Here is a 15,433-nt window from a genome sequence, read left to right as displayed (position 1 = left end):
TCTAAATCTAGGTACCGTCCCCCCACCCCACTTGTGCGTGCTCGTTCTCGTGTTTAGGCAAAGAATCCCGGTTTGGGTTCGAACTAGATCACTGTCGCCATTCGTAGCCAGTCTAGTTTCTCTTCCATCCCGGCGCGGGCTCTCACGTTTTACAAATCAGCCTAGATCGTCCACCCCGTCGCCATGTCGCTTACGATACTGCACTCCAGCTTGCTATGGCACGACGTCCACTACCGGAATACGTTGATACGGTGATAGTCGGTATGCGGTTCTCCATTTGCAATTGCCAAATATGCGTGCAGACTGACTCGAGCAGGAGGCGGCCCAGCGAGCTTGATCCTTTCATATATTCTCCACGGTCACATTCCGTACTATGTAGGGAAGCACTACGACGATCTGCTGCACTCTAGGCTGTCCAAAAAGCCAGACTTGCTGAACATTTGTCCTGAGACGTACGCGCACTTCTCATCTTCGTTGCGATACTCAACCCAAGCGTTGCCCTTAAATACCCTGCTCGATACGCTCATTCGGCCCAATGCCGACACGGAGACCAACCCTGAGTCTTGCATACAATGGAAACATGAGCCAGATCGAGCCATAAGTCACGTTGTCTTGACTGCCGGGAAAGGTCCTGGTGGGCAGTGGGTGGACAACCCTGTAGAAGCCAGTGAGGACATCGGAAGCTTGAGCTATTCGGAAATGCTTTCGTTGCCAGGATATAGCTATGCAGAACATTTTTTCAAAACGCATCACAAGCCACTGCCAGATTTCGAGCGACCGTCGAGATCAGATGTTGCCGCTTACTTTACTGCGTATCCTCACGCAGTCGGGTTGACGGACGCGATCTTCACCTCTGTCAATGTTGGCCACATCTCGCGGACTAAGGGAGGTTTCGTGATATCGTCCCACGGAATACGTTGCAAGCATCTCGTTTTGGCTACAGGCATCTTTTCATTGAATATTGCCCCTTATGCGGAACTCACCCCTCTAGTTCCTCTTCGCAATGAACAGGAACCTATTCTGGTAGTTGGATCCGGATTCTCTGCCGCTGACGTGATAATTTCAGCTCCAGAACGTCGAAAGATCATTCATCTGTTCAAATGGGCTCCTGAGACGCGACCTTCCCCTTTACGTGGTTGCCATCCTCAGGCTTATCCTGAATACGCAGGCGTATATCGCCAGATGAAGCTGGCTGCTATATCTTCCGAGAGATCATCCTTGACATCTCCACCAGCTCAGAAACGCAAAGTTAGTCCCGTCTTTTCACAGAGGGACTGGGCGAGCACGTACGAGGGTTTACCTAACGCCCAAGTTATTCAAGTACTGCAAAAGGGCCAAGACAGCGCTGTCGTCCAGATCCAGTTGCAAAGCGGCCGTGCTGTTGAACGGAAAATTGGCCAGCTGGCTTATGTTGTAGGCAGACGGGGCTCTCTCGACTATCTCAGTCAACCTCTTCGTCGAGAAGTTATCTCACCCTCGTGTGAGGCCGTTACCAGCGACGGATTGATATCCGGACGTACACTTCGTGCAAAAGTTGAGCATAGCTTCCAAGTTGCTCCGTGTGTCTTTGTGGTGGGCAGTTTGGCTGGAGATTCACTCGTGAGGCATGCATTCGGCGGTTGTGTCTCGGTGGCCGGCTGCATAATGGGTGGCGAGTGCAGGGGCCCTGCTTCGAGGAACGATGAGCAAGCGAAATTTAATGCGTCATCTTCGCCCATTGCAGCAAATGCTGTCTCCCATGAGGACTTACATATCGATAGACGAGAGACATTGCAAATATAGATCTAGACATGGTGCACGAGCATTGACTTGATCGCCATTTTTTGGCAATTACCGTCCACTGGACGAGGCTGTGGAGTTCTGAGAACACGTAGCTAAGCATATGAAAGGTTCGATATGACCTTGTCATCCGGTTTTAAACTCCTTCTACCTCTTCCATCTGTGACAGTCGACTCATTGATTACATGATGTCCACAATGAGGCAAGCGCTCATGTTTCTACAAATATCAAATGATGATGACTTCCCTGACTCACCAAAGACGTACTTGACTTCGAGCGGTAGACGTTCGGTCGTCCCACAATGCCAAGGGTCATCCGACTGCTTTTTGCGAACATTCGCTCATCACGAAAAGAATACTCAAACATGGCGATGCCGTCATTTTCGGTCCTACAATTGCTTTTAAGGTCTAATCAACAGCAGGTGAGGCTAGCGTGATACACTCCTTGAGCTTAATGCCGGTCTAATCGGTGCATTCAAAATACGAAGCAGGTCCAATATCAACAACAATGTTTCTATCCAATGTGGACTCACGCACTTTGTCGCAGGGTTGTCCGTTCCAGGAGCTCCTTACGCCAGGTAGCCACGATCTTAACGTGGTCGTCTTTGTTCCGAACCAATTCCTCTAAGCCGTGCTCCGCAAGATCCTCCACCGGCAACCTTCGAGTGATCAATGCTTCGGCACCTTTGAACTTGCCGGCACAAAAGTCCTCCACGACTTCTCGGTAGTCATTGTCATCGTTCCCGAATGAGAACCTGATGATGATCTCATGCATCATCGCGAACTGCATTGGCACTGCAAATGGAGTCCTCCATCCGGCAATGTTCACGTAGGTTCCGCGCAATTTGAGGGCTTCCATGCCCGCAAGCATGCCTGCCTGAGCACCTGCAGAGTCGAAGACGACGTCGACGCCTTTACCATCTGTCCGTGCTTTACATTCCTTGGCCACATCTGTAGTCATTGGATTCATGATATCAGTTGATAGGCCGAGGCGTTCGATCATTTGGCTCCGCTTTGCGGTCGGCTCCGACACAAAGACACGGCCGCTCAAACCCACTCCAATGCCTTTCGCACGGAGGTTCAACAGCACAGCCAGTCCGACAGGGCCCCCTCCAAGAACGAGAATATTCAGACCGGTGAGATCAGGTATTCCGGTGGACTTCATCGCATGACGTCCAACAGTCAAGGGTTGACAGAGAACAACGCTATCCAGATCGACTGTTCCATCGTCTGGTAATATGTGGCACATTCTCATCTCCACATTCACTTTCTCGCTGAATCCTGCACCTCCACCTGCACCTCCGTTGAGGCCAATGTAACCCCAGTTTGGACAAGTGTTGTCGCAGCCGCTAGTGCACGCAGTGCAATTTCGACACACGATTCGAGGATCAACCATTACCGGCATTCCAATCTTGAACCGACCCTCAAGAGGATAGCCTTCCGGCAAGGCAGATATGCGCCCTGTAAACTCATGGCCGAAGGCAATGGGTATGTAGTCTCCCGTTATAGGATGAGGCCTTTCCTTTGTGTTGCATGTCATCGGGCCGGACACCCATTCGTGCAAGTCTGTTCCACAGATACCGCCCCAGGTAACATCGATGGTGACCTGCTTCAGTGAGAACTTGATTTTAACACACAGGCTTTTGTAATTCCTCCTACCTCATCAGCTTTGGGGACCGGTGGATCTGGGACAGTCTCGATCCTCAGGTCTCGTGGTCCATAGTATCTGGCGGATTTCATTATTTCCTTCCAACAAGGTCGCCTATGTGTTTCAAACTTCTATGTCCTCTCTTCCTTGCTTGGTAAGCCAAAACAACCTTTGGCGCACTCTCTTAGAACCTCACATTTTGTAGACAATTTTTATCCGCGGGCTCGGAAAAGATCATTTGGTAGCAGAGAAGTCCTGATTCGTCTACTTGACGACCCATGCTGGCCCTGTGAGTGCATACCGAGGTGTTGACGTCCCGCCTGAGCTGTGAGACTGGTTGTTGCGGGGTGCGGGGGAATTGAGGTTGATCTCAGCTACAAACGGTGAATGCAATCCTGGTCACCAATGCTTGATACCATCCAGGCAGTCCATGGGTCGTTTCGAAGCTTCAAAATTGATTTCCATGTTCTCTAGTAAGTACTTGCATGTATGATGCACATATTTCTTCCCTTCAGTGTTCCTACTGTCAAGCGCTCACTTCGTAGGTGGCTGAGTATTTTCTGGGTATTCCCGACGAGAATTGAAACATGTAGATTATTGCATACAGGTAAGAACTCACCTGCTGCTTCGAAGAATAGCAACTTGTGAGAAATTACGTGCGACATGTGTATACCCTACATGTACCGTAGCACAAGCATTGTTGATTTCGGGACTTAAAAAAGTCCGATAATACGAAGTTTGTTAAGCCCGTTCATTTGAGCTACCTTCCCCGACGTGCATTTCTTGCGGTGAGGTCATCGCTAGGAGGAAACTCCCACCAAGACTGAGATCTTACGGGCGCATCAAAGTACCGATGTGTTTTCAAGATGGATGGAAGATGTTCTCAACTATAGCACAGAGCGAGGGCGAGTTTGACGGACGCCAAGAGCTTCGGGGCCGAGCAAGCGGCGCAGAGAGCGAGAACCTCAGGCAACTCCCTTCGCCACACCACCTTTCCGCGCGTCACTCAAGGCAGCCGTATTCTTGCGCATGCCGTTGGCTCAGTAATAGACAAACCTGACGGTAATCCAGTGTACTAGCTGCTTCTTGTCGCTTCTTTTCACATCTGCTTGGAATTCCCGCGCCTATCAAACCACATGCGTAAGCACCGATTCACTGAATTCAAGTGTTTGGGGCAAATGAATGCGTATGCACTCCTGCCTAGATAGATAAAATGTATATAATCTCATGCTATGTCTTTGCGTTTGTATGATCCAAAATTTCCATCTGAGCTTCCTTTGTTGTGAAAGATCATCAAGCACTCACAGTATATATCATGCCTTCATTAAGATACATCAATCAATCAGCTCCATTCTGGGATTTTGTGGCCAACATGGAGCGCGAGGGTATCAACCACCCGTTCTTCGGTGGCAGACATCGAGACGGTTCAGATAGCGAGGGAGAGACTCCCTTTGGATTCGGACCATGGGGCATGTTCCCTCACAGACCGCATCCACACCCACACCACGGGCCCGGCCATCATCACCACGGCGTTCCACCACCCCCTCCACCTCCAGGAGCTGATGTTCCACCACCACCCTTCACGGAGGCTGAAGGTTCCCCAGAGACGGTTCAAAACGAGAAAGGAGAGCCGTCCAACAAGGCTCCAGAACAAGATGGCGCCGACGGACCCCAGCACCGTGGTCGATGCGGCCCAGGAGGTCATGGCCGTCGCGGACATTGCGGTTCCAAGCGCGGCGGTCCTCATGGATTCGGCGGGCGCGGACCGTTCGGTCGCGGCGGGTTTCCGTTTGGCCCGTTCGCTCAGTTTTGGAACGAGGACAAAGGAGAGAGCGACGGCACTTTCAAGCCCGAGGCCGACGTCTTCGACACTGAGACGGCCTACGTCGTTCACCTTTCGGTCCCTGGGGCCAAGAAAGAAGACATCTCCGTCACATGGGATGCCGAAAAGTCGGAGCTCGCAGTCTCAGGCATCGTCCACCGACCGGGCGACGAGGAGTTCTTGAAGACCTTGGCAATGGACGAGCGCAAAGTCGGACTCTTCGAAAGGAAGATCAGACTCGGTACTCCTGTGAACCCAGCCCAAGTCGACGTTGACGCAATCTCCGCCAAGCTTGAGGATGGCATTTTGAGGGTCGAGGTTCCAAAGCAAGACAAGGACTATGTCGAGGTGAAGATGGTCGACATAGAGTAAGTGCAGGGCTTCTTCATGTGGCGTCTGGTGTAAAAAACTACCATGGAACGAGAAGATAACAACAAGTTACAAATAATCTTTGTGCGACAAGTGCGAGCAGAATGAACAACCCAAAAAAAATATAATATGAATTAAAACATAGTCCCTCAAGTCCCATGAGTAACTTGGCGCTCTTTTCCAACTTTTCATTAAATGCCATAAGCTGTGCTTCCATCACAGCTAGCATCTACAACCGCGTAGAAACGATCAACGTCAAACAATGTGCGTAACCACACGAAGTCTAAAATGAAAGTTTAATCAGAAAGTAAATTACATCGGGGAGGTGTCGCGTAGGGCCTGAGTAAATCATACTGGATCTGGAGGCAATTGGGGGAGTGCATATCATGAACTGATCCTCGTATATCGTGCGCATGGATAAAACACTCATCAAAATCAAAGAGAGACTTAAAATACGGTATGGATGTCAAACCGACGAAATTGGTACGTAGGAAATTGAAAAGACATTACTAATATTCATTACTTTTAAGAAAAGCAGCACTTTCCACTGTCGTTAATTTGTGCGCTCGCATTATGGGCACTTCCACAAAGTATTCATCATCAGCACGTCATAAAAAGGGAATAGTTTCCTACGCGTTTTAAGCATCTCGTTTGCTTATATAGCCAGGCGGAGGGTCCTTGTGCAATCTGTTCCTCTCATGACCATGCCTGGCATGCTCAGAAGTACTACTTGGGCTGTATCCAACTGGATATTTACTTTCCGGCTCCTCAAACGTACTTCGTTCAGGACTCACTGGCGATTTTCCTGCAGACGTCTTCTCTGCATTTTCTCCATTCAGTCCTTCCTTGCTCTCCCGAGGGTGCATAATCCGATGGAGAAGACCATGCTTGTGCTCTTTATCTTCAGATTTGCTCGTAGATCGACGATGCTTCTCCTCACTTTTGCGTGCGTGCTTGCTGCTTGACTCATGCCCATCGTAGCTTTGCTCTGGGTGCTCTTCACGTTCCTTCTCGAGCTTAGATTCGTGGGACTCTTGAGTACTAAGTGCGACTGCAGCTGCATCACTACCAACCGGAACAGTATCGTGGTGGATATAGTTGGCGTCTGTTTCTTGCGCATTATTTTTCTTGACATGAACCGGCAGTGCTCTCTGGTCATCGTAGCCGTCTAGAGCATGGGGATGCGGAGGGTGGATCAGTGCATCACTGCGTCGTTCTTCGTTGAGAGCGTCGTACTCGGCTGAGCCAGTTGCGCCAGCGGCCCCGGTATCAGCAATGAGCGTCGAAAATTTGGGGTCCTCCACTGCACAAGAACTTTCCTGAGAAACTGCTGTGATGTTTTTAGTGTTGTTAGTATAACTGAAGTTTGTAACCCCTTGATTTTGCTCGGGGGTTCCGGCAAGAGGGAATTCGCGTTCTTTGGGATAGTCACTAGGGACAATAGTCGTTTGCACCACTTTAACGTCATTCGGTGCTTCGGTATGAACGTTATCTTTTGTGTCTTCAGAAAAAGCAGGGAATGGATCAGTGTCAGACTTGGACAGCATGTCGTTGTCGCGTTGCTTTGAGACCTCATAAGCGCCAGCGGCTGTAGTTGCTGCTGCTGCTGCTCCAGCAAGAGCGAATTCGTTGACATGGCTATCTCTTTTCGCTTCTGACTCCTTCAATTTATCATCAAAGGCCACGTCAGAGTCCTTATCATTCTGCTTCGGGTTTATAATACGTGAAGTGGATACCTGTGATGTCGCCATTCCGCCGGCTGTGCTACGTACAGCAGCCTGTTTTGCAGCCGAATCAACACGTGGTTCAATAGAGGTGCATGGTATGGCCTCCGTTTCGACACCAACCGTTTGCTTAAGAGGGGTCTCTTTAGCAGAAGTATTCTTTTGGAACGCCCTTTGCGCAGCGACTACAGCGGCACCGCTACCCACACCTGCCCTGTCAACTTCGAGGGTTTTGTCACTTTCGTATTGTGGAGTTTCCGGATATGCTCCTGGCATATGTTTTAAGCGCCAGTCATCGTAAAGCCGATGAGTGGCAGTCGATCCACTTCCAATCGGAATGTCTACGTGCTCTGAAGTTCGAGCAGGGTCGGCCTGAGGAATAGATTCTGGTTTACCTAAGTTCTCGGATTTGAAAGCCTCGTATGCAGCCATTTCTGCCATTCCTGCTCCACCAAAAGCTGCATTGCGAGCATGATGATCGGTTTTGGGCTCGACGGGCGGGTCGACGCCACTTTGCGATGAATTGAAATTTGAGTCTGGGTTGCTGACTATTGCGTTTTGGTGGGACATGCTTGTGCTAGGCTCGACAAAAGGTGAAGATCTACAATCGATAAAATATTAATGTTACATCTATTTTTCCGCTGTGCGGGAAGTAAAGTACCTGGTGGGGTTGAGCGAATCGTCTGCAAGCGCATCTTCACTCATAAACTTGCCATCCGTCGTGGGTACCGTTGGCAGTGCATTTTGCTCTTTTTCACCTTCAAGTGCCATGCCAGTAGGCACCTTTCCGATCACATTTGATTTGATACTGGCAATTGATGCGGCGCTGTTAGGGGTCGAAAGATCAGGGCGAGATTCGCTGGAGTCTTCGCCAGCAGCTCCCGGAATGGCCTGAGGAGGGGAGGTAGCGTTTGAAGCTAGCAATCGTCGCTTTCCCTCTTGCGAGGCATAATCCCGGGTAGCTACTGGGAACGCAGAGTCCGCATCATTCAGTGCCGCCTCACGAGGCTTGCCAGCGGGGTTTCCTCGTGAGGCAATGTTTGACCCATGGCCTTTAGAAGAACGATCGGACGAAGGGCTGCTGCCACTGTGTCCTGCTCCGTACAACAGCTCATCGTCAACTGATTTGCCGGGAGTCCTGTAATGGTGTTAAAGGACGTTGCCAGGATGATGCCTGAGCGTGCGGCTGTGTGCTTACAGGATTTTCTTGATCTTCTCCATGGCTGTGAAATAGACGCCGTGTTCACTGCTATACTGTAGCCTCAAAATGAATGGCAGGTCGTATTAATTGCTTTGGGAACTGAGCATGCTGTGCGCATGTCGGAAAGGTGATAGCAAGAGAGGATGCTTATGCTCGAGGACGTCATCCTGCCTTTCGTTGCCAAAAATCATGGCTAGAACAAGCTAAGCGCAGTTGAATAGGGTACCTAACAAGGAAAGGAACGTGACACAGAGGCCGCAGCCATGGTCCGAACAAAGCGCTTTACGGTGATGGCATCGATCCGCCGCTGATGGCATGCCAAATTGTGCTATCCCACATACCAGCCGAAAACGGCATTATGACGTATGAAAGTTGAACTGCGCTCGGCAAGTCAAGTGCGTGTTGTGCCGAGAGTGTCTGTGGCCTTGTGGCCTGAAGTGTCGAAGCCGGCGAAGCCTGGATGCCCTGTCTTTCTGCATCGTGCAGCTTTGGCCCATTCCCCACTTCTTCACCCAGACCGCCGACTCGCCGCAATTCTGCCCGCCGTGGGGCTGACGGTTAGGCTCTTCTGTGCCTTGCTGGGAAGTTCCTTTCTTCTTAGGGACTAAACCTACTAACACGCAACTGTCAACAGGAGATCATCATCCATAGTTACACTAATCTTTTGGTCATCTCCAGTCTTGTGGGAACTTGACACGTTACTGCTCGTGATTCCGGGAGTTGTCATTCGACTTACGCATCAAGGCCGTCCAAACCTTCGCAGAGAGAGGACAGTAGTTAGGCCAAGATTTGTAGGGTGGGTTGATGCCACATGGTGAGAATACCGGACAGACTTGAGAGACAGCCGATGGACGGAGAAATGTCACCACACAGATCGGCGGAGGCAACCGGAGATGTGCAAAGAGAGAGGGTCAGTAGTATCAGAGGACAGGGCTCGAAGGTTCGCAGGTGGTGTCAACGCGGTGGCGACAATCTCGCGCTCCATTGTTTCCGACAGCGGCTTGTCCGCTATCAAGCGAGAACGCTCGCCACCCGAGATCTAGCCAACCACAGGCCATCAGTTCAGGAAGAATTCTGTACTGGAAGCAGCCTGGAAGCGGGCTAGAATCAGGCCCTGAGAGGCTAGACGTCGAAGCAGCGCGGTCCGATTCCACGCAAACCACGCACAACATTATTGCAGAGCCGCCCAAAAGATCGAGGATCCCACTTGGCGAGCCCAAGATTGTGGACGGGGTAATCCAATTACGTTGGCGAGGGCGATGGCAAAAGAGTGGCCCGCTGGGGTGACGCTATCCTGCCACCAAAGGGAGGAAAAACAGGCGCCAAACGAGCGAGAAAATGCCTCTCCGTCTGTATCCGATAGCGTCAAATTTGGGACAACCCCACGAAAGCCCCTACGGGAATAGTGGCTTCAGGCGAGACAGACCAATCCGAAACGCGCAATAAGCCCAACTGCCCAATGTGTCGTCGGTGCGAAACGTGGGTCGCCCGGACGAGAAGCCAAAAATTGCGCTACCTGGTGGAGCCTCACACTCTCCATGCGTCGCACTGACCGGGCTTGGCCGCGTATCCGAGCAAGTCGCCAATGGCACACCCTCACCTGGCGGACGTTGCATTCAAACAGAGCTTCGTCCCTCCTTGGTGGCCCAACACGTCTGTGTCTCGTATCTTAACACCCTCAATCGTTCATATATATGTCTGTTTCACGTTCTTGCCCGCACCTCTAACCGTCCAGTCTCCCCGCAACCGGCAAGCACCATCCTTCCTCTACTTCACCACACATCTACACAGCCATTTCTCAAGATGCCATTCCGGGAAAAAGCACGAGAAATTCGCAAGAAGTTCAGCAGAGGTTCCTCCAGCACGTCAGGCACGTCGTCGGAAGCCTCAAGCACGCTTGGAGACGACCTCATACGACACACGACGCACACGGTCTACAAGCCTGGCGAGCGCATACCCTACAAGTACCGCCGGCCCGTCGAAAAGGCTCACAAGGAGAAGCTCGAGGCATTCTGCTTCGCAGACGCCTGGAACTCGAGACCAAAGTCATTTGCGAGCCAATACTCGCCCATGGGCAGTCGATTGCCTAGCAGGCGCGGTAGCATGGAGTTCCATGGTGCCAGACGAAGCATGCACCTCAGGAGAGGCGATACCGGAGAGTTGGCCGACGGCAGTGACGAAGACTCGGCGGCTAATGGTACGACCACTCGCCTCCATGATATTTCACTTCCCAGAAACTTTTTGGCTAACTAGATTGCCGTGCAGTTGATTCGTCTACCGATGGTCTTTATTCAAGCTCCGAAACCAGCGGCTTCCTCACTCCTGGGGATGCCATCCATCAGCGGCCTCAGTCACAACACGAAACACCATTTACTCAGGAAGATCTCGCTCTGGCTTTGCAACGGTCACGACTCGAGATTCCTCCATAGGGTGGGTCAGCCTGAGTTGATCCGTCTCTTTATCGGGCCACCTGCAAGGCTGCGCATCTAGGCTCGTCAGGTGCCCCTCTTTCACAGTCAGCTCCCGAGGGCCTACGGCCTCCCACTGGCACTAGCGGCTCGCGTATGCGATAACGTCTGCGAACGCTGATACTTGTACATATCCGTTCATTTTTTTCGCCTCCGAAAAGGGTGGCTGACTGCATTTTTTCTCCCTGTTTGAGCGTTGGAAATTTTGTATCCTTTGTTTTTTCCTTGCATTGCGCACGGCGTTAACCGATCATCGGTGGTTTATAACATGCATTTGCATTGTGAGGGTTCACGCGCATGATCATCCCACACAGAAGAGACAGTCATGATTTTTTCAGCCCCCAGCCCCGAGATCCAGCACAATTTTTTTTTCCTTGCAGAGGGAGAATTGGCGGGAGGCAAAATAACGCAGACTTTGGAAAAGAGCAGCAATGCATTTGCTCGAAATTGGATCATCTGCGCATACATTATTGTTCGAATCGTTTAGATGCCAGAACAATTAAAATTTTTTCCTCTACAACATTATCAATTCCTCTAGCACTTTGATCCGCGTGTTTGCTCAGAGTCTGTAGTCTTGCTCTACACATGTTGAGACACGTCTCTCTGGTTGGGTGAGTCGAGCTGGCTTTGCGTATCCTGCACGAGGATCACACTGCCCAGCTCCGTCTTTCAGATGCCAATGTCAAGGTGTCTCCTCGATACCTCGAACGTAGGCATTTTTGTGGGGAATGAATAGCAAGGGCGTGGACCAGCTTGCCGCAAGGAAGCTGCGGGAAAAAAAAGTCCTCAATTCTATGGCGCATTCCCTCCTGTGATTCTCCGGCCAGAGGAGGAACGCGGATGCTCCCACGCCCCGTACGATGCAGGACGCACACATGTCATGACCGATCAGACGATGCTGTCGTCCTTCAGACTGCCGCTTGCACCGGCGCTGGCCTCGAGGCGCGCACGCTCCCTCTCAAGCCGTCTCTGCTCCCGTCTTTCACGCCGAGCCTTCTTCTCGGCCTCTTCGATCTCTCGCTGCAGCAGGTACTGGCAGAATTGGCTTCGGCCCCGAATCGAATTTCCTTTCCAGACAAAGACGAACGGAATGACGGCCATCAGCAGGCTCAGGAAGCCAAGCAGCGAACAAGCCCAAGGAACGCCCAAGGTGTCGTACACTGCAACCGTGCCCGTTAGCATATGAACGTACATGTTCTTGCAAATTAGTACGAGGTCGAGTCTACCAATGGCGTGGATGGCCGTAACGCGGGGGAAGGCATTACGTAGACAAGGATTTACCCCATCCAGACATCCCGAGTCCACAACAAAACACCACGTTGTAATTGACTTTCGGCGGACCGAAGTTTATGTGCCTAAGCCGTCACAAGGTGGGGCATATTTTCAAACTTACTGTCGGACAGGTCAGTATACCGCACGAGGCGAGGGGTTTTTTTTTCCTCTCTCCATTTCCTGCTTCAAGAAACGGAGCGGCACTTACCTTGGTCTTGCAGCAAACGGCAGCACGCATCCAAAAAGCGATCTGGACGCCGACGCGGCCGCCATGGCACTTGCCGCAAAGATCTTGTACGCGTCCACGAGGTAGTTGAGCAGCGCCATGAAGATCAGGAGATAGCCCACGCCGAAGAAGATGCCCGAACACACCGGCACGGCCCAGTGGACGCTTTCCCTGGCGCTCCAGCCGAGCCAGAAACAGCTGACCATGAAGAACGGCCCGCCCGCACACGCCAGCGGCAGACGGCGCATCTCTTCCTGCTGCACCCATTCCTTGTTCTGCGCTCGCGCTTTCTTGGTGATGCTGTCCCACCAGAGATACATTGGGATGGCGAAGCAGGCGCCCACGCCGATGGAGATGAACGTCAACCCTTCCTGGCCGAGCGAGAAGCCGTAGATGTTGACGTAGACCTTGGGATACGCCTGGAACAGCATGTAGAACACCCCGTACACGAAGCTGAGGTACAGACAGCTGAACAGAACGAGCGGCTCGAAGATGAACATGCGTATCGGTCGGGTGAGGACCTTACTGACAACGTGCCGCCAGTCCTCCTTCTCCAGCTCGATGGGTGCCACGATCTTGTCGTTTCCGCTCTCTTTGCGCATCTTTTGCGCTCGCCGCTTCAGCAGGACCGGACCATACGTCTCGGGCACGAGCAGGAGAGGCACCATGGTGGCGCCGGCGAAGATGAGGCCGACCCAGAAGGACCATCTCCAGTTCAGGGCGGGCGATATGTACCCGGAAATGACGGGTCCCGCACAGGGTCCAAAGGTGGTCGCGCCCATGAAGATGGCCATGCCTCGACCACGCGACGCGGGGCTTTTGAATATGTCGGCACACGTCCTGTTAACAACCCGCCCTGTGGTGTTAGCTCGGCCGCTGTGCCTTCCAACATACCCAAGAATGCCATCCGGACTATTTGACTTACCCGCCTACGACGACGATGGGACACGCGGCGCCAATGCCGCACAGGAACCTGAAGACGACCAGCGCGGCCAGGTTAGGCGCCAGCGCGCTGGCCATGGTCCATATGGCGAAGAAGATGAAGGCGAAGACGGAGACATACTTGCGGCCGTACTGCTCTGACATCGGTCCGTAGAATACGGGGCCGATGACGTAGCCGAGCAGGAAAAGCGACGTGGGAAGTATGAGCAGGGCGTTGGAGGTGACGCCGAACTCGCGACCGTAGAAGGAGGCCGAGTTGGACGCCAGACCGCTGGACACGGTCGAGTTCATGACGCAGCAGATGGACACGAACAAGACGAACATTTTTTTGGTCTGCGTTTGCTCTTTAGTCGAAATGTTGCCGGGCAAAAGGGTTTCAAGTATGTGCTATGTGTGTGTTGAGTGTAATCGCGTACCATGCTCCAAGTGTATGGGTTCTCCGGGTCATCGTCGCTAAAGGACACAATGATCTTGTCACTCGTCGGCGTGACCTCGAGCTCGTTTCCAGCCGTAGGCGTGGGTTCCAAGCCATTCCCACTCGAGAGCGACGAGGAGTCTCCATTGTCCATCTTGTCGATGTCGACCTGGCTTTCAACCGCCTCTTTCTTCGCGCCGATCCGTTTCGATTGGGCTAGAAAAGGAAAGCAAATGTCAACATTCATGCACGTCACTTTGCACAAAGCCTCTTTTTTCTTTTCTATTCTTTCCCCCAGGTTTTCATTGTTATCATGACTTCTCTTCGGCGGAAAAACATACCGGACTGTCGGCTCGCTACCTTTGCGATTGTGTGATCGGAAATGAGAATCCCAGGATTGAGATCGGTGCCCAATTCCTCCTTCTCATAGTCTGGCATGGTGGCAACCAACAACTCGTACCAAGACGTGTATAAAATTTTATGGCCGAAAACGAAGGACGAGGCGAGGGCACGAGACGACGTACGGCACGGCAAGTAAAACGAAGGGGAGAAGAACGAACCAGCGTGACTGACGACGCTTCAAGACATTACAATTGAAAGTATTGAGAGAGCTCGAAACGAGAGTGGAAGCAGCAAACAGGTTAAAGCGAGGGAAAAAAAAAACCAAAAGAGTCACAGGAATGGAAATCGACGCCTCTCAGTCCCCGCAGCCAGCGCCATGATTTGCTCAACACTGGGGCGGTCGCGCTGGGTGCGTACAACACCCCAAGACGAAAGACTATAACTCCACTCTCCGTTGTTCCATCTTCCTCCCCCTTCCTCTCTCACCAAGAGACACATGGTTCTTGTTCGACGGCAGGTAAATCCCAGGCTCACACTCTCGCAGGTGCCGTCCGCTGGGAAAGATTCGAGAGCAACCTGCTTGCGGCCTGCAGCGCACGGCAAACGAGAAGAGCAAGAATTCACATTTTCTCGGTTATGACGGCATGCGGAAGGGCTTGTGCCTCCTAACTCGATGTGGCCAGCGGAGGGGAGAAAGAGGTCGAATGCGAACCAGCCACAGACGCCTCTGCGGGAAAAGGATCGCCAGGTTGCGCCCCACCCTCAGGGCGGTATTGCTCCGCTCAGGGCGTCCCGAGAAAAAGAACGAATCAGCTGTTGCGCTGCACTTCCAAGTAGTCCAGGCTTTTCTGTTTCTTCCGTTTCGAACTTTGCGAAAGTTGAGGACAAAGGAGGGTTTGCACACAGTTCCTCCAGCTGCCACTCGCTCTTGCGTGTACTAGAACTGAGCCTCGACGCGCAATCGCCCGGCGCTGCTCTCTTTACCTTCTTCCATTCGAGCCACGACGCGAGGCACGTGGTGGAGCATTGGGCATTTCCGGGAGAGCGGACGCGCGGAATTGGGGACATACAGAGTAAAATAAAAAACTCCTGTCGAGGCTCAAGGTCGCAAGGGTCATACACCTCCTTTTACCCCCCCCCCCCTCTCTGAGAGGCTGGCTTTGACTCACCGTGGCTTCCTCCCCTTGGGAGATTTGTGTGGTCAGCTTTGGAACACGCAGACGGTC

The 15,433-nt window shown here is 52.1% G+C and overlaps 7 protein-coding genes across 8 annotated transcripts; 3 read left to right on the top strand and 4 right to left on the bottom strand.

The window, feature by feature from the left end:
* Positions 1–15: 15 nt before the first annotated feature.
* Positions 16–1,931, top strand: PV09_03989 (uncharacterized protein). Its single transcript, XM_016357269.1, has 2 exons — positions 16–261; positions 317–1,931. Exons 1-2 carry the CDS (start codon positions 216–218, stop codon positions 1,780–1,782), a joined length of 1,512 nt encoding a protein of 503 aa, XP_016214673.1. The 5' UTR covers positions 16–215; the 3' UTR covers positions 1,783–1,931.
* Positions 1,932–2,148: 217 nt separating this feature from the next.
* PV09_03988 lies at positions 2,149–4,292 on the bottom strand. 2 transcript variants are annotated; one of them, XM_016357268.1, is made up of 3 exons: positions 3,623–4,292; positions 3,438–3,568; positions 2,149–3,384 (listed from the first exon to the last, which is right to left on the bottom strand). In XM_016357268.1, exons 2-3 carry the CDS (start codon positions 3,516–3,518, stop codon positions 2,308–2,310), a joined length of 1,158 nt encoding a protein of 385 aa, XP_016214672.1. In that variant the 5' UTR covers positions 3,519–3,568; positions 3,623–4,292; the 3' UTR covers positions 2,149–2,307. The 2 variants fall into 2 exon arrangements, with proteins under 2 accessions (XP_016214672.1, XP_016214671.1); XM_016357267.1 differs by having other exon boundaries at positions 3,438–4,292.
* Positions 4,293–4,465: 173 nt separating this feature from the next.
* PV09_03987 (uncharacterized protein) lies at positions 4,466–5,769 on the top strand. The gene has a single exon (XM_016357266.1). It carries the CDS (start codon positions 4,742–4,744, stop codon positions 5,618–5,620), a length of 879 nt encoding a protein of 292 aa, XP_016214670.1. The 5' UTR covers positions 4,466–4,741; the 3' UTR covers positions 5,621–5,769.
* A 260-nt stretch (positions 5,770–6,029) lies between these two features.
* Positions 6,030–9,449, bottom strand: PV09_03986 (uncharacterized protein). The gene is made up of 4 exons (XM_016357265.1): positions 9,279–9,449; positions 8,540–9,155; positions 8,003–8,479; positions 6,030–7,942 (listed from the first exon to the last, which is right to left on the bottom strand). The coding sequence occupies exons 2-4, from the start codon at positions 8,560–8,562 to the stop codon at positions 6,256–6,258; spliced, it is 2,187 nt and encodes a 728-aa protein (XP_016214669.1). The 5' UTR covers positions 8,563–9,155; positions 9,279–9,449; the 3' UTR covers positions 6,030–6,255.
* Positions 9,450–10,151: 702 nt separating this feature from the next.
* PV09_03985 (uncharacterized protein) lies at positions 10,152–11,532 on the top strand. Its single transcript, XM_016357264.1, has 2 exons — positions 10,152–10,739; positions 10,808–11,532. The coding sequence occupies exons 1-2, from the start codon at positions 10,346–10,348 to the stop codon at positions 10,969–10,971; spliced, it is 558 nt and encodes a 185-aa protein (XP_016214668.1). The 5' UTR covers positions 10,152–10,345; the 3' UTR covers positions 10,972–11,532.
* A 366-nt stretch (positions 11,533–11,898) lies between these two features.
* Positions 11,899–12,304, bottom strand: PV09_03984 (uncharacterized protein; the record flags this gene model as incomplete). The annotated part of the gene is made up of 2 exons (XM_016357263.1): positions 11,899–12,170; positions 12,292–12,304. 2 exons carry the CDS (start codon positions 12,302–12,304, stop codon positions 11,899–11,901), a joined length of 285 nt encoding a protein of 94 aa, XP_016214667.1.
* Positions 12,305–12,365: 61 nt separating this feature from the next.
* PV09_03983 (uncharacterized protein) lies at positions 12,366–14,303 on the bottom strand (the record flags this gene model as incomplete). Its single annotated transcript, XM_016357262.1, has 5 exons — positions 12,366–12,402; positions 12,491–13,348; positions 13,434–13,783; positions 13,867–14,081; positions 14,207–14,303. 5 exons carry the CDS (start codon positions 14,301–14,303, stop codon positions 12,366–12,368), a joined length of 1,557 nt encoding a protein of 518 aa, XP_016214666.1.
* Positions 14,304–15,433: the final 1,130 nt, after the last annotated feature.

The sequence above is a fragment of the Verruconis gallopava genome, assembly GCF_000836295.1.
Source record: "Verruconis gallopava strain CBS 43764 unplaced genomic scaffold supercont1.11, whole genome shotgun sequence".
Classification (NCBI taxonomy): Eukaryota; Fungi; Ascomycota; class Dothideomycetes; order Venturiales; family Sympoventuriaceae; genus Verruconis; species Verruconis gallopava.
This window is presented reverse-complemented; position numbering and strand designations above follow the sequence as displayed.